The 24882-nt window shown below is 55.0% G+C and overlaps 1 protein-coding gene across 1 annotated transcript in view; it reads right to left on the reverse strand.

The window, feature by feature from the left end:
* Positions 1-3503: 3503 nt before the first annotated feature.
* LOC140208307 (NACHT, LRR and PYD domains-containing protein 3-like) overlaps positions 3504-24882 on the reverse strand; it is a 78375-nt gene continuing 56996 nt past the window's right edge. The window contains exons 7-11 of the mRNA XM_072276896.1: positions 5741-7478; positions 5207-5293; positions 4881-5051; positions 4558-4725; positions 3504-4411 (exon numbers count right to left, since the gene is read on the reverse strand). Of these exons, the coding sequence (XP_072132997.1) occupies positions 4324-4411; positions 4558-4725; positions 4881-5051; positions 5207-5293; positions 5741-7478 (2252 nt within the window). The 3' untranslated portion in view covers positions 3504-4323. The remainder of the gene's footprint in view (positions 4412-4557; positions 4726-4880; positions 5052-5206; positions 5294-5740; positions 7479-24882) is intronic.

Here is a 24882-nt window from a genome sequence, read left to right on the forward strand (position 1 = left end):
CCGAGCCCTTCTCTCTCCCTCTCTCACCCCATGTCTCCCTCTCTCCGTCTGGCAGAGGTCTGTGAGCGGGGTGACGGTGATTTTGCTGGTGAACTGCCTGGTCTCCCTGGTGATGTCCGTCCTCACGGCCATCGTCAACTGCAGGAACCTCGAGTGCTGCGCCGTGCGGCCTCCGGTGGTGAGTGGGATCTTCCTGTGCACCTGGGGGGGGTGGGCGGCGGGGGATGGGACGTGGGTGGGAGAGATGGGGGGAGATGGAAAGAGGGTGGGGAGAGATGGGAGGGAGCAAGAGAGAGAGATGGGGGCAGAAAGGGAATGAAAGGGGTGGGGAGAGGAGGATAGGGAGGGGGAGAGAGAGGTGGGAGGAAGAGATGGAGGGACAGAGGGGGTGGAGAGAGGGACGGAGGGAGAGAGAGGCTGTGGGAGTGGGTAGTGGATCCTGTCTCCTCTCCTCACCTTCTCTTTCTCCCGTCCCCTCCTCAATCTGATCCCTCCCTCTCCCCCACCCACAGAGAATGGTGGTGATCCACGCTAACCAGCTCGCACCGCCGGACCTCGCCTCCATCTTCTCCAGCGAACCGGCGCCCACCCCGGCCTCTGACGGGCCCCAGTGACGACACGTTCCCCGCTCCACGGGACAGCCCAAAGGATTCGGGCCGAGCGGCCTGAAAGGAAAATCAAGGCCGGATTTTGGAGACGGAGTTGGGGGTGGGGGTTGGTGGGTAACATTCCCGTGGTCACATTCCTCCCCGTGGGAACCCCCCAGTTCAAGCTCCCTTGTTACGAGTCGCCCTGTCCCACCCGCGGCATCCGGTCACTCCTGACACACTCCGCTCTCTGTCCCCTCTATCACCGCCCCTCTCACCCTGGCTGGTGGCCATTTTGTGATGGTTATCATTGAAACCGCTCTCCCAGCATCGTAGAAATAGTCACACCCTTTTCCTCACCTCCCACTCACTTCCCTCCCTGTTTATTCAATCTCAACTCCTCATCGCCCTCTCTTTCAGTTACCCTGTGAGTCTCTCCACTACTCACTCCATCACTCCTGACACCCTCCCCTCTCCGTCCCCTTGTCCTTTCTCCTGCCATCCAACACATTCTGGGTGGTGAACGTTGTCCGATGGGAAATTTCGCTCCCTCACCCGATCCCTTCCCTCTCTCGTTGAGTGAGTCTCTCCCCTCTCCCTCCGTTCAGACACTCAACTCTCCGTCCCATCAGCCCAGATCGCGTCTCGACCTCTCGCTCCCCATTTCCCCTGTCCGCGCTCTCCTTCTTGCCGTCCGTCTTATTTGCGAAGGATCGAAATCACCCACCCTTCCCCCACACGCCCCATCCTGTTCCTGCCCACCCTCTCCTTTCAGACCCCTCTTTCCTGGTCCTGCAACTTCCCCTCCCTTCCCGTCCCATCAGATCCCCTCCCACCTCGTCCCATTACTTTCCCTCCTTCCTGGTCAGATCACTCCCGCTCCCTTCCTGTCGTTTCACTCCTCCTCACCCCGACTCTATCTTATCCACGTCACCACCAGTTTGTGACAGGAACTTTCGCCTCCCCTTTTCGTCCCCTATTGAGTCAATGACTTCGCCACGGTCACCGTCTCATCAGTCCACTCCTCGTCCCGTCACTCCTCTTCCTCCCAAACCCCTCACCCCTCCTCCCCAAAACCCACATGTATATGTGTATGTGTGAATATCTGAGATATATACATTAGTTTATTCAATGACAAAATTATTAGAATTAAAACATACATGAAATACCCAAGACTATATAAAACACAAATTAAAATACTGTTATTATAATCAATAAGACACTCGATCCCGGGATTGTATCCACGGGCACCGCATGTTCCTTCGCCATAGATTCTGTGTGCGACTGTGACCATTGTAAGTCAGTGTCTCACTCCATCCCTGGCGGCCACATTAACCAAGGAACACACACAAAAATTCTGGTGAACACAGCAGGCCAGGCAGCATCTCTAGGAAGAGGTACAGTCGACGTTTCGGGTCGAGACCCTTCGTCAGGACTAATTTAAAGAAGAGATAGTCAGAGATTGGAAAGTGGGAGGGGGAGGGGGAGGGATGGGGCCAAGAGCTGGACAGTTAATTGGCAAACGGTATACAGAGTTGGAGGAGGGGGGGGGTCATGGGACAGGAGGCCTAGGGAAAAAGAAAGGGGAGGTGAACCCACTATAGTGAGAGGGACAGAGGGAGAAAAAAGGGAGAGAAAAAATGGGGAAAAATAATAATGATAATAAATAATAAATAAGGGATGGGGTACAAAGCAGAGGTGGGGCATTAACTGAAGTTAGAGAAGTCAATGTTCATGCCATCAGGTTGGAGGCTACCCAGACGGAATATAAGGTGTTGTTCCTCCAATCTGAGTGTGGCTTCATCTTTACAGTAGAGGAGGCCGTGGAAAGACATGTCAGAATGGGAATGGGACGTGGAATTAAAATGTGTGGCCACTGGGAGATCCTGCTTTCTCTGGTGGACAGGGCTTAGTTGTTCAGCAAAGCGGTCTCCCAGTCTGCGTCGGGTCTCGCCAATATATAGAAGGCCACATCGGGAGCACCGGACGCAGTATATCACCCCAGCCGACTCACAGGTGAAGTCTCGCCTCACCTGGAAGGACTGTCTGGGGCCCTGAATGGTGGTGAGGGAGGAAGTGTAAGGGCATGTGTAGCACTTGTTCCGCTTACAAGGATTAGTGCTGGGTGGGAGATAGGTGGGAAGGGATGTGGGGGGGACGAATGGACAAGGGAGTCACTGGGATTGTGTGATGGAACGGCGTGGAGGGAGCTTCACGCTGTGTCTGACCCCGGGAGTGTGTGATGGGATGGTGTGGTGGGAGATTCACGCTGTGTCTGACCCCGGGAGTGTGTGATGGGACGGTGTGGAGGGAGCTTCACGCTGTGTCTGACCCCGGGAGTGTGTGATGGGACGGTGTGGTGGGAGATTCACGCTGTGTCTGACCCCGGGAGTGTGTGATGGGACGGTGTGGTGGGAGATTCACGCTGTGTCTGACCCCGGGAGTGTGTGATGGGACGGTGTGGTGGGAGATTCACTCTGTGTCTGACCTCGAGAGTGTGTGATGGGACGGTGTGGTGGGAGATTCACTCTGTGTTTGACCCCGGGAGTGTGTGATGGGATGGTGTGGTGGGAGATTCACTCTGTGTCTGACCCCGGGAGTGTGTGATGGGACGGTGTGGTGGGAGATTCACTCTGTGTTTGACCCCGGGAGTGTGTGATGGGATGGTATAGAGGGAGTTTCATGCTGTGTTTGACCCCGGGAGTGTGTGATGGGACTTTATTTATCATTTCCCTTTTTTGTCCCCTTGCCCATCCTCTGGGTTCCCCCTCCTCACCCTTTTCCTTCTCCCTGGACCTCCTGTCCCATGATCCTCTCATGCCCTTTTGCCAATCACCTGTCCAGCTCTTGGCTCCATCCCTCCCCCTCCTGTCTTCTCCTATCATTTTGGATCTCCCCCTCCAACTTTCAAATCTCTTACTCACTCTTCCCTCAGTTAGTCCTGACGAAGGGTCTCGACTGTACCTCTTCCTAGAGATGCTGCCTGGCCTGCTGCGTTCACCAGCAACTTTGATGCGTGTTGTTTATTATCAAAGTTCTTATTTGTCACCATATACTACCCCGAGATTCATTTTATTGCAGTCATTTACAGGACAATAAATCAATATAGCAGAATTTATGAAAAACTATACAAAAACAAAGACTAACCAACAAGCAACGTGCAAAGGAAGGGAAATTTGTGCAAATAAAATATTAAATAATACTGACACGAGTTGTAAATTATTTGAAAGTGAGTCCGTAGGTTCTGGAATCAGTTCAGAGATGATGTGAGTGAAGTTATCCACGCCGGTGTCTCAGAAAAAACCCGCCATCATCGGGCCCTTCCTGTCTGTGTAATTCCCCGGCATGAAACGTAAAAGTTGCCCGTGGACGCAGCAGGCCAGCCAGCATTACGTACTCCCGGGATAATCCCACCCCGGGACACCGGTGTCCCAGACTGAGCCCCGGCCCCCGGGCTCTTCCTGTCTGTGTCATTCCCCGGGGTCTCGAACCCGCACATCCGGCAGAAGCAGCGCCGCTGGACAGGAGGCGGAAAACGTCACCACGGGAGACCAGAGAGCGTCGCACAGCGCGAGCCTGAAGCTAGTTCCGTTAAAAACGGTTGGGAATTAAACCTGGCGCGTGGCCATTAAAGGTAAGGGGAAGGTGGGGGGCGGGGCGGGAGTTAAAGGGGAGGGCGTGGAATCGGCCAAACTGTCGGCATCCCGCGGGCGGGGATGTTCACACATTCAGATGTTCACACGGTCACTGTCAGTCCGGGTCTGGGTTCCTGCAGAGATCTCAGTTCCTTCATCCCGGTCCCACTGAACCGATTGTCCTCCAGCCTGAAACAGATGGGAGAATAAAGATGAAATAAACAGATCACACAACAGTGTCAGTAACAGGGGACAACACTCGCAGACAAATATCACCAGAAAACCCGCGGATCCGCTGATATTTTATCACATTGAACATTAACACAAACACTCACCAGATCTGCTCCAGACTCGGGAGGGTCAGTATGAGGCGGCGGAGAGCGGGGACAGATCGGTCTGTCAGCGAGTTTAATCCCAGGTCCAGCTCCGTCAGTGATGGGTTTGTACTGAGAGCGGAGACGAGATCCTCGGCACCAGAATCTGTGAGACCGACACGGTCCAGCCTGGAGATGAGAGAGAGTGAGGGTGAAGGACACAGAGAGACAGGAGACGGTACAAATCCGCAGTGTTTATCAGTAACACAATTACTGATCACATTAATGTTCAGTGTCAGACACCCAGTGACTGTAAACACAATCTCCCACAGTCTGGTACTTACACCAGTTTCTGTATTTTACACTCCGGGTTCCTCACAGCCGCAGACACCAGTTTCACTCCTGAATCTCCCAGTTTATTGTAACCCAGGTTCAGCTCCGTCAGTGATGGGTTTGTACTGAGAGCGGAGACGAGATCCTCGGCACCAGAATCTGTGAGACCGACATCGTCCAGCCTGGGGATGAGAGAGAGTGAGGGTGAAGAACACAGAGGGACTGGAGACGGTACAAATCCCCAGTGTTTATCAGTAACACAATTACTGATCACATTAATGTTCAGTGTCAGACACCCAGTGACTGTAAACACAATCTCCCACAGTCTGGTACTTACACCAGTTTCTGTATTTTACACTCCGGGTTCCTCAGAGCCTCAGACACCAGTTTCACTCCTGAATCTCCCAGTTCATTACCACTCAGTCTAAACACAAACAGACAAATTGATGAACAAAGTGATTCAAACTGTGGGTCTGAGGGAATTTCTCTCACTCGGATATTTCAGGAAACATTAAACCCTTCAGTAAATCACTGATCGGATTTCCCATCACTGTCAATGTCCCTCACTGCCCAGCTCCAGGGTATTCACCGAATGTCAGTAATTTAGTCTGTCGGTGTGACCCTGTAAACTCCACATATCCTGTCTCATTCCCCGATGGTTAGAAACGTGTTCCTGGAGTGAGAGGGTCGGGAGGGGCAGGGATGAAGGAGGAACGGGGATGGGGAAGAGAGATCCCACACGAGGAAGGGTGATGGCATTTGTTACAATTCTTCACAATCGTATTTATCACAGTTTTACCCAAATCCCTTTACATTGAAACAACACAACTGGACAGTTTCACAGTTCAGAGTGAGAGATAAATCAAGTTACCCCAACTCCCGGCACTTGTGCAGCCCGGGTCCCAGCCGCTGGATTCCTTCACTCTGAATGTGGCTGTTCTCCAGGTCGAGGTGTTTTATTGTATCACAGAGTCCGATGACATGAGACAGGACCGCGCAGTCAATCGGGGTCAGTGTCAATCCACTGAATGAAAGTGTTTCCACAGATCCCAGTGCGGCCCGAGCCAGTCCACGATTCTGAGACTCAAACAGGTAGTGCAATGTGTTCAGGAGGCTCCTTTTACCAGCCTCACTCCATGTGTTTGCACTCTGGCGTTTAACCTCCTCCTTCACCCAGTCAATCACCCGGCAGGTTGTTTGATGAGGAAATGGACCCAGAAACTCCTCCAGGCCCCGAGCTGTCATTGGGTTGGAGAGACCAGCAACAAAACGGAGAAATACCTCAAATCGACCGTCTGTCGTGCTGTGGGCTTCAGTGAGGAATTTCAGGATATCCCCGGGATGTGGATTCAGGAATTGTGCGACTGCAGCTACAAACTCTTGGATGGTGAGGTGTGGGAATGTGTACACCACGCTCCGGGCAGAATCCTCTCTCTCCAAAAGCTCCATCAGGAACCCGGACAGGAACTGGGAAGGCTGCAGATTGTAGTTGATCAAATCTCCATCTGTGAACACAATCTTCTTATCGGACACTCCTCTGAAGGCCATCTGACCAAGACTGAGTAACACATCACGGGGGTTCTCAATCTCACGGCCGTGGTTTTTCAGGATGTTGTAAATATAGTAGGAATACAGTTGGGTGATGGTCTTGGGAACTCGCTGCGGGTCCCTGACTCTTTGTGTGAAAAAGGGGCCCAGTGCCAGAGCGAGGATCCAGCAGTAGGAGGGGTTGTAGCTCATGGTGTACAGGATCTCGTTCTCCTTCACGTGTTTGAAAACAGCTGCTGCCACCATCTGATCTTCAAAATGCCTGATGAAATATTCCTTCCGTTCCTCACCAACAAATCCCAGGATTTCAGCCATGACACCGATCTCTGCCTTTTCCAATAAATGTAACGCAGTGGGGCGGGTGGTCACCAGCACTGAACACCCTGGGAGCAGCTTGTGCTGGATTAAACTGTACACAATGTCAGACACCTTGCACTTGAATTCAGGATCTGTGCATGTGGACCGAGGTTCTGTGTTTCTCTGACTGTCAGCAAAATCAATTTCGTCATTGAATTCATCCAAACCATCAAATATAAACAGCAATCCCTCTGGGTTCTTCCAGACCTCTCTCAGGATATTCCCAAAGTAAGGATACTGATCCAGAATCAGTTCCTTCAGGTTTATTCGACAGTCAATGGTGTTTAAATCCCGGAATTTGAAACTGAAGACAAACTGGAATTGTTGGTATATTTTCCCTGTGGCCCAGTCATAAACAATCTTTTGTACCATTGTTGTTTTCCCGATTCCCGGGACTCCGGCCACTGTTGCCGAACTCCCAGATTTGGATTTTCTCCGGGAAAAGCTGCTCTGGAACAACTGATCTGTCCGGAGTTTCTCCAGCTCTCTGCGGAGATGTTCCTCTCTCCACTCCTCGTGGTCTCTGCCTCTTGCCAGCAGCTCATGTTCCACCAGTCTCCGATCTCGAACAGTAGAAATGACCGTGAGCTCAGCGTATCGATCAACCAGCTGGAAAACCTTCACCTTCTCCCTCATCAGGATCGTGTTCACTCTCAGTGTTTCAGTTTGTGCCCGCAGAGTCTCCTTGTGTTTCTGTTGAACATCTTCCATGGGAACAGACAGTGAACAAACTGTTAGATGCCTCAACTCAGAACTCGGTATTTAAATACACAAGAGTTAGCTCAAAGCTATTGCATTAATTGGGGTCTCACAGTGTGTCAGGAACCTTTTGGGGCCTGTGGGGTCTCACAGTGTGTCAGGTCCCTCTCAGGGGTGTGTGGGGTCTCACAGTGTGTCAGGTCCCTCTCAGGGGTGTGTGGGGTCTTACAGTGTGTCAGGACACTGTTAGGGGTGTGTGGGGTTGCACAGTGTATCAAGAGCCTGTCAGGGGTGTGTGGGGTCTCAGAGTGTGTCAGGACCCTCTCAGGGTTGTTTGAGGGATCATAGTGTGTCAGGACCCACAATGTGTCAGTGTTTCACCGTGCGTCGGGACACTATCAGGGGTGTGTGCGGTCTCACAGTGTGTCAGGACCCTGTCAGGGGTGTGTGCGGTCTCACAGTGTGTCAGGACCCTGTCAGGGGTGTGTGGGGTCTCACAGTCTGTCAGGACGCTGTCACGGGTTTCTGGGGTTTTGCAGTGTGTCAGGACCCTGTTACTGGTTTGCGGGGTTTCACAGTGTGTCAGGACCCTTTTCTTGGGGTGGGGGGTCTCAGAGTGTGTCAGGACCCTGCCAGGGTTGTGTGGGGTCTCACAGTGTGTCAGGTCCCTGTCAGGGGTGTGTGGGGTCTCACAGTGTGTCAGGTCCCTGTCAGGGGTGTGTGGGGTCTCACAGTGTGTCAGGACCCTGTCAGGGGTGTGTGGGGTCTCACAGTGTGTCAGGACCCTGCCAGGGTTGTGTGGGGTCTCGCAGTGTGTCAGGCCCTTGTCAGGGGTGTGTGGTCTCACAGTGTGTCAGGACCCCTCTGGGGTGTGTGGGGTCTCACAGTGTTTCTGAACCCTGTCACGGGTGTGTGGGGTCTCACAGTGTGTCAGGTCCCTGTCAGGGGTGTGTGGGGTTTCACTGTGTGTCAGGGCACTGTGAGTGGTTTGTGCGGTTTCACAGTGTGTCAGGATCTTGTGGTGGTTGTGGGGGGTCTCACAGTGTGTCAGGATGCTGTTGTGGGGGATCTAACAGTGAGTCAGAACCCTCTCAGGTGTGTATGGGATCGCAATGTGTGTCAGGACCCTGTCAGGGCTGTGTGGCGTCTCACAGTGCGTCAGGTCACTGTCAGGGGTGTGTTGGATCTCACAGTGTGTCAGGACCATTTTGGGGTGTGTCGGGTCTCACAGTGCGTCAGGAGCCCTTTCAGGTGTGTGTGGGGTCTCACAGTGTGTCAGGTCCCTGTCAGGAGTGTGTGGGGTCTCACAGTGTAACAGGACACTGTCTGTCAGTTGTGTGTGGGGTCTCACAGCGTGTTTGAACCATACCAGGGGTGTGTGGGTTCTCACAGTCTGTCAGGACGCTGTCACGGGTTTGTGGGGTTTCACTGTGTGTCAGGACCCAGTGATTTGTTTGGGGGTCTCACAGTGTGTTGGGACCCTTTTCTGGGGGTGGGGGGGAATCTCACAGTGTGTCAGGATCCTTTTGGGGTGTGTGGGGTCTCACAGTGCTTCTGAACCCTGTCAGGGGTGTGTGGGATCGCACCGTGTGTCAGGACCCTCTCAGGGGTGTATGCGGTCTTACAGTGTGTCAGGACCCTACCTAGGTTGTGTGAGGTCTCACAGTGTGTCTGGACCCTGTCTGTCAGTTGTGTGTGTGGTCTTAAAGTGTGTCAGGTCCCTGTCAGTGGTGTGTGGGGTGTGACAGTGTGTCAGGACCTTTTCAGGTGTGTGTGGGGTCTCACAGAGTGTCAGGACCGTGTGAATAGTGTGTGGGATATCAATGTGTGTCAGGACCCTGTCAGGGGTGTGTGGCGTCTCACAATGTGTCAGGTCCCTGTCAGAGTGTGTGGGGTCTCACACTGTGTCAGGACCCTGTCGGGTTGTGTGAGGTCTCACAGTGTGTCAGGGCCCTGTCGGGTTGTGTGAGGTCTCACAGTGTGTCAGGGCCCTCTCAGGCGTGTGTGGCATCTCACAGCATTTCCTGAGCCTGTCAGGGGTGTGTGCAGTCTCACAGTGTGACAGGACGCTGTCATGGGGGTGTGGGGTCTTACAGTTTGACTGGACAGTGCCAGGGGTGTGTGGGGTTTCACAGTATGTCAGGACCCTGTCAGGGGTGTGTGGGGTCTCACAGTGTGTCAGGACCCTGCCAGGGGTGTGTGGGGTCTCACAGTGTGTCAGGACCTTTTCAGGTGTGTGTGGGGTCTCACAGAGTGTCAGGACCGTGTGAATAGTGTGTGGGATATCAATGTGTGTCGGGACCCTGTCAGGGGTGTGTGGGGTCTCACACTGTGTCAGGACCCTGTCGGGTTGTGTGAGGTCTCACAGTGTGTCAGGGCCCTGTCGGGTTGTGTGAGGTCTCACAGTGTGTCAGGGCCCTCTCAGGCGTGTGTGGCATCTCACAGCATTTCCTGAGCCTGTCAGGGGTGTGTGCAGTCTCACAGTGTGACAGGACGCTGTCATGGGGGTGTGGGGTCTTACAGTTTGACTGGACAGTGCCAGGGGTGTGTGGGGTTTCACAGTATGTCAGGACCCTGTCAGGGGTGTGTGGGGTCTCACAGTGTGTCAGGACCCTGCCAGGGGTGTGTGGGGTCTCACAGTGTGTCAGGATCCTGTCAGGGGTGTGTGGGGTCGCACAGTGTGTCAGGACCCTGCCAGGGGTGTGTGGGGTCGCACAGTGTGTCAGGATCCTGTCAGGGGTGTGTGGGGTCGCACAGTGTGTCAGGACCCTGCCAGGGGTGTGTGCAGTGTCTCACAGTGTGTCAGGTCCTTGTCAGAGGTGTGTGGGGTCTCACAGTGTGTCAGGACCCTGCCAGGGTTGTGTGGTGTTTCACAGTGTGTCAGAACACTGTGAGTGGTTTGTGGGGTCTCACAGTGTGCCAGAACCCTCTCAGATGTGTGTGGGATCGCACTGTGTGTCAGCACCCTGTCAGGTGTGTGTGGGGTCTCACAGTGTGTCTGGACTGTGTCAATAGTGTCTGGGGTCTCACAGTTTGTCAGGACCCTGTCAGGGGTGTGTGGGGTCTCACAGTGTGTCAGGACCCTGTCAGGGGTGTGTGGGGTCTCACAGTGTGTCAGATAACTGTCAGGGGTGGTCTCACAGTGTGTCAGGAGCCTCTCAGATGTGTGTGGGATCTCAATCTGTGTCAGGACCCTCTCACGTGAGTGTGGCATCTCACAATGTGTCAGGTTGCTGTCAGGGGTGTGTGGGGTCTCGTAGTGTGTCAGGACCCTGCCAGGGGTGTGCGCAGTGTCTCACAGTGTGTCAGGTCCTTGTCAGAGGTGTGTGGGGTCTCAGTGTGTCAGGACCCTGCCAGGGTTGTGTGGTGTTTCACAGTGTGTCAGAACACTCTGAGTGGTGTGTGGGGTCTCACAGTGTGCCAGAACCCTCTCAGATGTGTGTGGGATCGCACTGTGTGTCAGCACCCTGTCAGGTGTGTGTGGGGTCTCACAGTGTGTCTGGACTGTGTCAATAGTATCTGGGGTCTCACAGTGTGTCAGGACCCTGTCGGGAGTGTGTGGGGTCTCACAGTGCGTCATCACCCTCTCGGGTGTGTGTGAGGTATCACAGTGTGTCAGGACCCTCTCACGTGTGTGTGGCATCTCACAATGTGTCAGGTTGCTGTCAGGGGTGTGTGGGGTCTCACAGTGTGTCAGGACCCTGTCAGGGGTGTGTGGGGTCTCACAGTGTGTCAGGGTCCTGTCAGGGGTGTGTGGGGTCTCACAGTGTATCAGGGTCCTGTAAGGGGTGTGTGGGGTCTCACAGAGTGTCATCAGTGTGAAAGTAAGCATGCAAGTACAGCAGGCAGCGAAGCAAGCTAATGGCATGCTGGCCTTCATAACAAGGGGAATTGAGTATTAGAGCAAAGAAGTCCTTCTGCAGTTGTACAGGGCCCTGGTGAGACCACACCTGGAGTACTGTGTGCAGTTTTGGTCTCCAAATTTGAGGAAGGACATTCTTGCTATTGAGGGAGTGCAGCGTAGGTTCACAAGGTTAATTCCCGGGATGGCGGGACTGTCATATGTCGAAAGATTGGAGCGACTGGGCCTGTATACTCTGGAATTTAGAAGCCTGAGAGGGGATCTTATTGAAACATATAAGATTATTAAGGGATTGGACATGCTGGAGGCAGGAAACATGTTCCTGCTGATGGGTGAGTCCGGAACCAAAGGCCACAGTTTAAGAATAAGGGATAGGCCATTTAGAACGGAGTTGAGGAAAAACTTTTTCACCCAGAGAGTGGCGGATATATTGAACGCTCTGCACCGGAAGGCTGTGGAGGCAAAGTCTCTGGATGCTTTCAAGAAAGAGATGGATAGAGCTCTTAAAGATAGTGGAATCAAAGGTTACGTGATAAGGCAGGAACTGGATTCTGATTGTGGATGATCAGCCATGATCACAGTGAATGGCGGTTCAGGCTCGAAGGGTCGAATGGCCTACTCCTACACCTAATGTCTCTTGTCTATTTTCTATAGGACCCTGTCCGGGGTATGTGGGGTCTCACAGTTTGTCAGGACCATTACAGGAGTGTGTGGGGTCTCACAGTGTGTCCGGACCCTGTCAGGGGTGTGTAGGGTCTCATAGTGTGTCAGGTCCCCGTCAGGGGTGTGTGTGGTCTCACAGTGTGTCAGGAACCTGTCTGTCAGTTGTGTGTGTGGTCTCACAGTGTGTCAGGACCGTGCCAGGAATGTGTGGAGTCTCACAGTGCGTCATGTCCCTGTCAGGGATGTGTGGCGTCTCACAGTGCGTCAGGACCCTGTCAGGTGTGTGTGGCGTCCACAATGTGTCAGGACCCCTCTGGGGTGTGTGGGGTCCCACAGTGTTTCTCAACCCTGTCAGGCATGTGTGCTGTCTCACAATGTGTCAGGACCCTTTTGGGGCCTGTGGGGTCTCACAGTGTGTCAGAACCCTCTCAGGGGTGTGTCTATTCTCACAGTCTGTCAGGAACCTATCTAGGGTATGTGGGGTCTCACAGTGTGTCAGGACCCTGTCTGGTGTGTGTGGAGTCTCACAGTGCGTCAGGTCCCTGTCAGGTGTCTGCGGGGTCCACAGTGTGACAGGACACTGTCAATAGTGTGTGGGGTCTCACACTGTGTCTGGACCCTGCCAGGTGTGTGTGGGGTCTCACAGTGTGTGAGGACCCTGTCGGGGGTGGGGGGGCGGTCTCACAGTGTGTCAGGAGACTCCTAAGTGTGTGTGGGATCTCAATGTGTGTCAGGACCCTGTCAGTTGTGTGTAGCGTCTCACAGTGTGTCAGGTCGCCGTCAGGGTTGTTTGAGGTCTCACAGTGTGTCAGGACCCTGCCAGGATTGTGTGGGATCGCAATGTGTATCAGGACCCTGTCAGGTGTGTGTGGCGTCCACCGTGGGTCAGGTCGCTGTCAGGGGTGTGTGGGGTCCCACAGTGTTTCTGAACCCTGTCAGGCATGTGTGCCATCTCACAATGTGTCAGAACACATTTGGGGTCTGTGGGGTCTCACAGTGTGTCAGGACCATGTCAGCGGTGTGTAGGGTCTCGCTGTGTGTCAGCACCCTGTCAGGGGTGTGTAGGGTCTCACAGTGTGTCAGGTCCTCGTCAGAGGTGTGTGGGGTCTGACAATGCGTCAGGGCCCTGTCAGGGGTGTGTAGGGTCTCACAGTGTGTCAGGTCCTCGTCAGAGGTGGTGGTGTCTGACAATGCGTCAGGGCCCTGTCAGGGGAGTGTAGGGTCTCACAGTGTGTCAGGACCCCTCAGGGGTGAGTGGGGTCCCACAGTGTTTCTGAACCCTGTCAGGCGTGTGTGCCGTTTCACAATGTGTCAGGAGCCTTTTGGGGCCTTTGGGGTCTCACAGTGTGTCAGGACCATGTCAGGAGTGTGCGGGATCCCACAGTGTGTCCGGACCCTGTCAGGGGTGTGTGGGGTCTCACAGTGTGTCAGGGCCCTGTCAGGGGTGTGTAGGGTCTCGCTGTGTGTCAGCACCCTGTCAGGGGTGTGTAGGGTCTCACAGTGTGTCAGGTCACCGTCAGAGGTGTGTGGGGTCTGACAGTGTGTCAGAACCCTTTCATGTGTGTGTGGTGTCGTGTGGTGTGTCACGATCCTATCAGGGGTGTGTGTGGTCTCACAGTGTGTCAGGACCCTGTCGGTGGTTTGTGGGGTCTCACAGTGTGACAGGTCCCTGTTAGGGGCCTGTGGGGTCTCACAGTGTGTCAGAACCCTGCCTGGGTTGTTTGGGGTCTCACAGTGTGTCAGGAACCTATCCAGAGTGTGTGGGGTCTCACAGTGCGTCAGGACCCTGCCAGGGGTATGTGGGATTGCAATATGTGTCAGGACCCTGTCAGGTGTGTGTGCGGTCTCGTAGTGTGTCAGGACCCTATCCAGGGTGTGTGGGGTCTCACAGTGCGTCAGGACCCTGCTAGGGTTGTGTGGGATCGCAATTTGTGTCAGGACTCTGCCAGGCGTGTGTGGGGTCACAATGTGTGTCAGGACCCTGTCAGGTGTGTGTGCGGTCTCGTAGTGTGTCAGGACCCTATCCAGGGTGTGTGGGGTCTCAGAGTGCGTCAGGACCCTGCTAGGGTTGTGTGGGATCGCAATTTGTGTCAGGACTCTGCCAGGCGTGTGTGGGATCGCAATGTGTGTCAGGACCCTGTCAGGTGTGCGTGGCGTCCACAGTGGGTCAGGTCGCTGTCAGGGGTGTGTTAGGTTTCATGGTGTGTCTGGACCCTCTCAGGTGTGTGTGGGATCTTAATGCATGTCAGGACACCGTGAGTGGTTTGTGGGGTTTCACAGTGTGTCAGGATCTGGTCGTGGGTGTGTGGGGTCTCACTGTGTGTCAGAACACTCTGAGATGTGTGTGGGATCGCAATGTGTGCCAGGACGCTGTCAGGAGTGTGTGGCGTCTCACAATACGTCACGTCCCTGTCAGGGGTGTGTGGGGTCTTACAGTGTGTCAGGACCCTGTCTGGTGTGTGTGGAGTCTCACACTGTGTCATAAACCTGTCAGGGGTGTGTGGGGTCTCACAGTGTGTCAGGACCCTGCCTGGGTTGTTTGGGGTCTCACAGTGTGTCAGGAACCTATCCAGAGTGTGTGGGGTCTCACAGTGTGTCAGGACCCTTTTGGGGTGTGTCGGGTCTCACAGTGTGTCAGGACCCTATCCAGGGTGTGTACGGTCTCACAGTGTGTCCCGACTCTGTCAGGTGTGTGCGGCGTCTCACAATGTGTCAGGTCCCTGTCAGGTGTGTGTGGGGTCTCACAGTATGTCAGGACTATGTCAGGGGTGTGTGGGGTCTCACAGTGTGTCAGGACCCTCTTAGGGGTGTGTGGGGTCTCACCGTGTGTCAGGATCCTCTTAGGGGTGTGTGGGGTCTCACACTGTGTCAGGTCCCTGTCAGGGGTGTGTGGGGTCTCACACTGTGTCAGGACTCTGTCAGGGGTGTGTGCGGTCTCACCGTGTGTCAGGATCCTCTTAGGGGTGTGTAGGGTCTCACAGTGTGTCAGGTCCCCGTCAGAGGTGTGTGGGGTCTGACAATGTGTCAGGGCCCTGTCAAGGGTGCGTGGGGTCGCACAGTGTGTCAGGACCGTGCCAGGGGTGTGTGGGGTCTCACAGTGTGTCCGGACTCTTTCATGTGTGTGTGGTGTCGCGTAGTGTGTCACGATCCTGTGAGGGGTGTGTGTGGTCTCACAGTGTGTCAGGACTGTGTCAGGGTTGTGTGGGGTCTCACAGTTTTCAGGAGCCTGTCAGGGGTGGGAGGGGTCTCACAGTGTGTCAGGAGCTGTGCCGGGGTGTGTGGGGTCTCACTGGTTGTCTGGACACTGATGTGTGTGGGATCACAATGTGTGTCAGGACCCTGTCAGGGTTATGTGGCGTCTCACAGTGCGTCATGTCCCTGTCAGGGGTGTGTGGCGTCTGACAGTGCGTCATGTCCCTTCTGGGGTGTGGGGGGTCTCACAGCGTTTCTGAACCCTGTCAGGGGTGTGTGCGGTCTCACATGTGTCAGGACCTTTTTGGGGCCTGTGGGGTCTCACAGTGTGTCAGGACCCTTTTGGGGTGTGTGGTGTCTCACAGTGTGTCAGGACCCCTCTGGGGTGAGTGGGGTCCCACAGTGTTTCTGAACCCTGTCAGGCATGTGTGCCGTCTCACAATGTGTCAGGACCCTTTTGGGGCCTGTGGGGTCTCACAGTGTGTCAGGACCATGTCAGGAGTGTGTGGGGTCCCACAGTGTGTCCGGACACTGTGAGGGGTGCGTGGAATCTCACAGTGTGTCAGGTCCCCGTCAGAGGTGTGTGGGGTCTGACAATGTGTCGGGGCCCTGTCAGGGGTACGTGGGATCTCACAGAGTGTCAGGACCCTCTCAGGAGTGTGTTGGATCTCACAGTCTGTCAGGACCATATCCAGGGTGTGTGGGTCTCACAGTGTGTCAGGAACCTGTCTGTCAGTTGTGTGTGTGGTCTCACAGTGTGTCAGGATCCTGTCAGGGGTGTGTGGGGTCTCACAGTGTGTCAGGGTCCTGTAAGGGGTGTGTGGGGTCTCACAGTGTATCAGGGTCCTGTAAGGGGTGTGTGGGGTCTCACAGTGTATCAGGGTCCTGTAAGGGGTGTGTGGGGTCTCACAGAGTGTCATCAGTGTGAAAGTAAGCATGCAAGTACAGCAGGCAGCGAAGCAAGCTAATGGCATGCTGGCCTTCATAACAAGGGGAATTGAGTATTAGAGCAAAGAAGTCCTTCTGCAGTTGTACAGGGCCCTGGTGAGACCACACCTGGAGTACTGTGTGCAGTTTTGGTCTCCAAATTTGAGGAAGGACATTCTTGCTATTGAGGGAGTGCAGCGTAGGTTCACAAGGTTAATTCCCGGGATGGCGGGACTGTCATATGTCGAAAGATTGGAGCGACTGGGCCTGTATACTCTGGAATTTAGAAGCCTGAGAGGGGATCTTATTGAAACATATAAGATTATTAAGGGATTGGACATGCTGGAGGCAGGAAACATGTTCCTGCTGATGGGTGAGTCCAGAACCAGAGGCCACAGTTTAAGAATAAGGGATAGGCCATTTAGAACGGAGTTGAGGAAAAACTTTTTCACCCAGAGAGTGGCGGATATATTGAACGCTCTGCACCGGAAGGCTGTGGAGGCAAAGTCTCTGGATGCTTTCAAGAAAGAGATGGATAGAGCTCTTAAAGATAGTGGAATCAAAGGTTACGTGATAAGGCAGGAACTGGATTCTGATTGTGGATGATCAGCCATGATCACAGTGAATGGTGGTTCAGGCTCGAAGGGTCGAATGGCCTACTCCTGCATCTAATGTCTCTTGTCTATTTTCTATAGGACCCTGTCCGGGGTATGTGGGGTCTCACAGTTTGTCAGGACCATTACAGGAGTGTGTGGGGTCTCACAGTGTGTCCGGACCCTGTCAGGGGTGTGTAGGGTCTCATAGTGTGTCAGGTCCCCGTCAGGGGTGTGTGTGGTCTCACAGTGTGTCAGGAACCTGTCTGTCAGTTGTGTGTGTGGTCTCACAGTGTGTCAGGACCGTGCCAGGAATGTGTGGGGTCTCACAGTGCGTCATGTCCCTGTCAGGGATGTGTGGCGTCTCACAGTGCGTCAGGACCCTGTCAGGTGTGTGTGGCGTCCACAATGTGTCAGGACCCCTCTGGGGTGTGTGGGGTCCCACAGTGTTTCTCAACCCTGTCAGGCATGTGTGCTGTCTCACAATGTGTCAGGACCCTTTTGGGGCCTGTGGGGTCTCACAGTGTGTCAGAACCCTCTCAGGGGTGTGTCTATTCTCACAGTCTGTCAGGAACCTATCTAGGGTATGTGGGGTCTCACAGTGTGTCAGGACCCTGTCTGGTGTGTGTGGAGTCTCACAGTGCGTCAGGTCCCTGTCAGGTGTCTGCGGGGTCCACAGTGTGACAGGACACTGTCAATAGTGTGTGGGGTCTCACACTGTGTCTGGACCCTGCCAGGTGTGTGTGGGGTCTCACAGTGTGTGAGGACCCTGTCGGGGGTGGGGGGGGCGGTCTCACAGTGTGTCAGGATCCTCCTAAGTGTGTGTGGGATCTCAATGTGTGTCAGGACCCTGTCAGTTGTGTGTAGCGTCTCACAGTGTGTCAGGTCGCCGTCAGGGTTGTTTGAGGTCTCACAGTGTGTCAGGACCCTGCCAGGATTGTGTGGGATCGCAATGTGTATCAGGACCCTGTCAGGTGTGTGTGGCGTCCACCGTGGGTCAGGTCGCTGTCAGGGGTGTGTGGGGTCCCACAGTGTTTCTGAACCCTGTCAGGCATGTGTGCCATCTCACAATGTGTCAGAACACATTTGGGGTCTGTGGGGTCTCACAGTGTGTCAGGACCATGTCAGCGGTGTGTAGGGTCTCGCTGTGTGTCAGCACCCTGTCAGGGGTGTGTAGGGTCTCACAGTGTGTCAGGTCCTCGTCAGAGGTGTGTGGGGTCTGACAATGCGTCAGGGCCCTGTCAGGGGTGTGTAGGGTCTCACAGTGTGTCAGGTCCTCGTCAGAGGTGGTGGTGTCTGACAATGCGTCAGGGCCCTGTCAGGGGAGTGTAGGGTCTCACAGTGTGTCAGGACCCCTCAGGGGTGAGTGGGGTCCCACAGTGTTTCTGAACCCTGTCAGGCGTGTGTGCCGTTTCACAATGTGTCAGGAGCCTTTTGGGGCCTTTGGGGTCTCACAGTGTGTCAGGACCATGTCAGGAGTGTGCGGGATCCCACAGTGTGTCCGGACCCTGTCAGGGGTGTGTGGGGTCTCACAGTGTGTCAGGGCCCTGTCAGGGGTGTGTAGGGTCTCGCTGTGTGTCAGCACCCTGTCAGGGGTGTGTAGGGTCTCACAGTGTGTCAGGTCACCGTCAGAGGTGTGTGGGGTCTGACAGTGTGTCAGAACCCTTTCATGTGTGTGTGGTGTCGTGTGGTGTGTCACGATCCTATCAGGGGTGCGTGTGGTCTCACAGTGTGTCAGGACCCTGTCGGTGGTTTGTGGGGTCTCACAGTGTGACAGGTCCCTGTTAGGGGCCTGTGGGGTCTCACAGTGTGTCAGAACCCTGCCTGGGTTGTTTGGGGTCTCACAGTGTGTCAGGAACCTATCCAGAGTGTGTGGGGTCTCACAGTGCGTCAGGACCCTGCCAGGGGTATGTGGGATTGCAATATGTGTCAGGACCCTGTCAGGTGTGTGTGCGGTCTCGTAGTGTGTCAGGACCCTATCCAGGGTGTGTGGGGTCTCAGAGTGCGTCAGGAACCTGCTAGGGTTGTGTGGGATCGCAATTTGTATCAGGACCCTGCCAGGTGTGTGTGGGATCGCAATCTGTGTCAGGACCCTGTCAGTTGTGTGGGGGGTCTCACAGTGTGTCAGAACCCTGTCAGTAGTGTGTGGGGTCTGACAATGTGACAGGGCATTGTCAGGGGTGTGTGGAGTCTCACAGTGTGCCAGGACCCTGTGAGCGGTGTGTGTGTATCACAGTTCGTCAGGACCCTGTCAGGGTGTTTGGGGTCTCACAGTGTTTCTGTACCCTGTCAGGGGTGTCTGGGGTCTCACAGTGTGTCAGTGTCCTGTCAGGTGTGTGTGAGGTCTCACAGTGTGTCAGTGTCCTGTCAGGTGTGTGTGGAGTCTCACAGTGTGTCAGTGTCCTGTCAGGTGTGTGTGGGGCGTCACAGCTTGTCCTGACCCTGTCAGGGGTGTGTGGGGTCTCACAGTGTGTCAGGACCCTGTCTCGGGTGTGTGGGGTCTCACAGTTTGTCAGGAACCTGTCGGGTGTGTTTGGGGTCTCACAGTGTGTCACGACACTGTCAGGGGTATGTCAGGTCTCACCGTGTGTCAAGATCCTTTCAAGGGTGTGGGGATCTCACAGAGTGCTTGGACCCTGTCAGGGGTGTGTGGGGTCTCACAGAGTGTCATCAGTGTGAAAGTAAGCATGCAAGTACAGCAGGCAGTGAAGAAAGCTAATGGCATGCTGGCCTTCATAACAAGGGGAATTGAGTATTAGAGCAAAGAAGTCCTTCTGCAGCTGTACAGGGCCCTGGTGAGACCACACCTGGAGTACTGTGTGCCGTTTTGGTCTCCAAATTTGAGGAAGGACATTCTTGCTATTGAGGGAGTGCAGCGTAGGTTCACAAGGTTAATTCCCGGGATGGCGGGACTGTCATATGTCGAAAGATTGGAGCGACTGGGCCTGTATACTCTGGAATTTAGAAGCCTGAGAGGGGATCTTATTGAAACATATAAGATTATTAAGGGATTGAACATGCTGGAGGCAGGAAGCATGTTCCCGCTGATGGGTGAGTCCGGAACCAAAGGCCAGAGTTTAAGAATAAAGGGTAGGCCATTTAGAATGGAGTTGAGGAAAAACTTTTTCACTCAGAGAGTGGCGGATATATTGAATGCTCTGCCCCAGAAGGCAGTGGAGGCCAAGTCTCTGGATGTTTTTTAGAAAGAGATGGATAGAGCTCTTAAAGATAGTGGAATCAAAGGTTACGTGATAAGGCAGGAACTGGATTCTGATTGTGGATGATCAGCCATGATCACAGTGAATGGCGGTTCAGGCTCGAAGGGTCGAATGGCCTACTCCTGCATCTAATGTCTCTTGTCTATTTTCTATAGGACCCTGTCCGGGGTATGTGGGGTCTCACAGTTTGTCAGGACCATGTCAGGAGTGTGTGGGGTCTCACAGTGTGTCCGGACCCTGTCAGGAGTGTGTAGGGTCTCGCTGTGTATCAGCACCCTGTCAGGGGTGTGTAGGGTCTCACAGTGTGTCAGGTCCCCGTCAGAGGTGTGTGGGGTCTGACAATGTGTCAGGGCCCTGTCAAGGGTGCGTGGGGTCGCACAGTGTGTCAGGACCGTGCCAGGGGTGTGTGGGGTCTCACAGTGTGTCCGGACTCTTTCATGTGTGTGTGGTGTCGCGTAGTGTGTCACGATCCTGTGAGGGGTGTGTGTGGTCTCACAGTGTGTCAGGACTGTGTCAGGGTTGTGTGGGGTCTCACAGTTTTCAGGAGCCTGTCAGGGGTGGGAGGGGTCTCACAGTGTGTCAGGAGCTGTGCCGGGGTGTGTGGGGTCTCACTGGTTGTCTGGACACTGATGTGTGTGGGATCACAATGTGTGTCAGGACCCTGTCAGGGTTATGTGGCGTCTCACAGTGCGTCATGTCCCTGTCAGGGGTGTGTGGCGTCTGACAGTGCGTCATGTCCCTTCTGGGGTGTGGGGGGTCTCACAGCGTTTCTGAACCCTGTCAGGGGTGTGTGCGGTCTCACATGTGTCAGGACCTTTTTGGGGCCTGTGGGGTCTCACAGTGTGTCAGGACCCTTTTGGGGTGTGTGGTGTCTCACAGTGTGTCAGGACCCCTCTGGGGTGAGTGGGGTCCCACAGTGTTTCTGAACCCTGTCAGGCATGTGTGCCGTCTCACAATGTGTCAGGACCCTTTTGGGGCCTGTGGGGTCTCACAGTGTGTCAGGACCATGTCAGGAGTGTGTGGGGTCCCACAGTGTGTCCGGACACTGTGAGGGGTGCGTGGAATCTCACAGTGTCTCAGGTCCCCGTCAGAGGTGTGTGGGGTCTGACAATGTGTCGGGGCCCTGTCAGGGGTACGTGGGATCTCACAGAGTGTCAGGACCCTCTCAGGAGTGTGTTGGATCTCACAGTCTGTCAGGACCATATCCAGGGTGTGTGGGTCTCACAGTGTGTCAGGAACCTGTCTGTCAGTTGTGTGTGTGGTCTCACAATGTGTCAGGACCGTGCCAGGGATGTCTGGGGTCTCACAGTGCGTCACGTCCCTGTCAGGGATGTGTGGCGTCTCACAGTGCGTCAGGACCCTGTCAGGTGTGTGTGGCGTCCACAATGTGTCAGGACCCCTCTGGGGTGTGTTGGGTCCCACAGTGTTTCTCAACCCTGTCAGGCATGTGTGCTGTCTCACAATGTGTCAGGACCCTTTTGGGGCCTGTGGGGTCTCACAGTATGTTTGGACCCCCTCAGGGGTGTGTCGGATCTCATAGTCTGTCAGGACCCTATCCTGGGTGTGTGGTGTCTCACAATGTGTCAGGAACCTTTTGGGGTGTGTGGGGTCTCACAGTGTGTCAGGACCCTGTCAGGGGTGTATGGGGTCTCATAGTGCGTCAGGACCCTGCCAGGGGTATGTGGGATCGCAGTGTGTGTCAGGACCCTGTCAGGTGTGTGTGGCGTCTACAGTGGGTCAGGACCCTGCCAGGGTTGTGTGGGGTTTCACAGTGTGTCAGGACACCGTGAGTGGTTTGTGGGGTTTCATTGTGTGTCAGAATCTGGTCGTGGGTGTGTGGGGCCTCACTGTGTGTCAGAACACTCTCAGATGTGTGTCGGATCGCATTGTGTGTCAGGACGCTGTCAGGAGTGTGTGGCGTCTCACAGTGTGTCAAGTCCCTGTCAGGTGTGTGTGGGGTCTTACAGTGTGTCAGGACTCTTTTGGGGCCTGTGGGGTCTCACAGTGTGTCAGAACCCTCTCAGGGGTGTGTCTATTCTCACAGTCTGTCAGGAACCTATCCAGGGTATGTGGGGTCTCACAGTGTGTCCGCACCCTGTCTGGTGTGTGTGGAGTCTCACAGTGTGTGAGGACCCTGTCGGGGGTGGGGGGGCGGTCTCACAGTGTGTCAGGAGACTCCTAAGTGTGTGTGGGATCTCAATGTGTGTCAGGACCCTGTCAGTTGTGTGTAGCGTCTCACAGTGTGTCAGGACGCTGTCAGGGTTGTTTGAGGTCTCACAGTGTGTCAGGACCCTGCCAGGGTTGTGTGGGATCGCAATGTGTATCAGGACCCTGTCAGGTGTGTGTGGCGTCCACCGTGGGTCAGGTCGCTGTCAGGGGTGTGTGGGGTCCCACAGTGTTTCTGAACCCTGTCAGGCATGTGTGCCATCTCACAATGTGTCAGAACACATTTGGAGTCTGTGGGGTCTCACAGTGTGTCAGCACCCTGTCAGGGGTGTGTAGGGTCTCACAGTGTGTCAGGTCCTCGTCAGAGGTGTGTGGGGTCTGACAATGCGTCAGGGCCCTGTCAGGGGTGTGTAGGGTCTCACAGTGTGTCAGGTCCTCGTCAGAGGTGGTGGGGTCTGACAATGCGTCAGGGCCCTGTCAGGGGTGTGTGCAGTCTCACAGTGTGTCAGGACCGTGCCAGGGGTGTGTGGGGTCTCACAGCGTGTCAGGACCCTTTCATATGTGTGTGGTGTCGTGTGGTGGGTCACGATCCTGTCAGGGGTGTGTGTGGTCTCACAGTGGGTCAGGACCCTGTCAGTGGTTTGTGGGGTCTCACAGTATGACAGGACCTTGTCAGAGGTATATGGGGTTTCACAGTGTGTCAGGACCGTGTCAATAGTGTGTGGGGTCTCACAGGGTGTCAGGACCCTGTTAGGGGTGTGTGGGGTCTCACAGTGTCTCTGGACCCTGTCAGGTGTGTGTGGCGTCTCACAGTGTGTCAGGACCCCTCATGTGTGAGTGGGGTCCCACAGTGTTTCTGAACCCTGTCAGGCGTGTGTGCCGTTTCACAATGTGTCAGGACCCTTTTGGGGCCTGTGGGTTCTCACAGTGTGTCAGGACCATGTCAGGAGTGTGTGGGATCCCACAGAGTGTCCGGACCCTGTCATGTGTGTGTAGGGTGTCGCTGTGTGTCAGGACCCTGTCAGGGGTGTGTGGCATCTCACAGTGTGTCAGGACCCCTCAGGTGTGAGTGGGGTCCCACAGTGTTTCTGAACCCTGTCAGGCGTGTGTGCCGTCTCACAATGTGAAGGACCCTTTTGGGGCCTGTGGGGTCTCAGAGTGTGTCAGCACCCTGTCAGGGGTGTGTAGGGTCTCACAGTGTGTCAGGTCACCGTCAGAGGTGTCTGGGGTCTGACAGTGTGTCAGGGCCCTGTCAGGCGTGTGTGCCATCTCACAATGTGTCAGGACCCTTTTGGGGGGTGTGGGGTCTCACAGTGTGTCAGGACTATGTCAGGAGTGTGCGGGATCCCACAGTGTGTCCGGACCCTGTCAGGGGTGTGTAGGGTCTCGCTGTGTGTCAGCACCCTGTCACGGGTGTGTAGGGTCTCACAGTGTGTCAGGTCCCCGTCAGAGGTGTGTGGGGTCTGACAGTGTGTCAGGGCCCTGTCAGGGGTGTGTGGGGTCTGACAGTGTGTCAGGGCCCTGTCAGGGGTGTGTGCAGTCTCACAGTGTGTCAGGACCGTTCCATGGATGTGTGGGGTCTCACAGTTTGTCAGGACCCTTTCATGTGTGTGTGGTGTCGTGTGGTGTGTCACGATCCTATCAGGGGTGTGTGTGGTGTCACAGTGTGTCAGGACCCTGTCAGTGGTTTGTGGGGTCTCACAGTGTGACAGGTCCCTGTTAGGGGCCTGTGGGGTCTCACAGTGTGTCAGAACCCTGCCTGGGTTGTTTGGGGTCTCACAGTGTGTCAGGAACCTATCCAGAGTGTGTGGGGTCTCACAGTGCGTCAGGAACCTGCCAGGGGTATGTGGGATTGCAATATGTGTCAGGACCCTGTCAGGTGTGTGTTCGGTCTCGTAGTGTGTCAGGACCCTATCCAGGGTGTGTGGGGTCTCACAGTGCGTCAGGACCCTGCTAGGGTTGTGTGGGATCGCAATTTGTGTCAGGACCCTGCCAGGCGTGTGTGGGATCGCAATGTGTGTCAGGACCCTGTCAGGTGTGTGTGGCGTCCACAGTGGGTCAGGTCGCTGTCAGGGGTGTGTTAGGTTTCACGGTGTGTCTGGACCCTCTCAGGTGTGTGTGGGATCTTAATGCATGCCAGGACACCGTGAGTGGTTTGTGGGGTTTCACAGTGTTTCAGGATCTGGTCGTGGGTGTGTGGGGTCTCACTGTGTGTCAGAACACTCTGAGATGTGTGTGGGATCGCAATGTGTGCCAGGACGCTGTCAGGAGTGTGTGGCGTCTCACAGTACGTCACGTCCCTGTCAGGGGTGTGTGGGGTCTTACAGTGTGTCAGGACCCTGTCCGGTGTGTGTGGAGTCTCACACTGTGTCATAAACCTGTCAGGGGTGTGTGGGGTCTCACAGTGTGTCAGGACCCTTTTGGGGTGTCTCGGGTCTCACAGTGTGTCAGGACCCTATCCAGGGTGTGTACGGTCTCACAGCGTGTCCCGACCCTGTCAGGGCTGTGCGGCGTCTCACACTGTGTCAGGTACCTGTCAAAGGTTTGTTTGGGTCTCACACTGTGTCAGGGTCCTGTTAGGGGTGTGTGGGGTCTCACAGTGTGTCAGGGTCCTGTTAGGGGTGTGTGGGGTATCACAGTGTGTCAGTGTCCTGTTAGGGGTGTGTGGCGTCTCATAGTGTGTCAGGGTCCTGTTAGGGGTGTGTGGGGTATCACAGTGTGTCAGTGTCCTGTTACAGGTGTGTGGGATCGCAATGTGTGTCAGGACCCTGTCAGGGGTGTGTGGGGT

Source organism: Mobula birostris, chromosome 13, assembly GCF_030028105.1.
Source record: "Mobula birostris isolate sMobBir1 chromosome 13, sMobBir1.hap1, whole genome shotgun sequence".
NCBI classification, from domain to species: Eukaryota; Metazoa; Chordata; class Chondrichthyes; order Myliobatiformes; family Myliobatidae; genus Mobula; species Mobula birostris.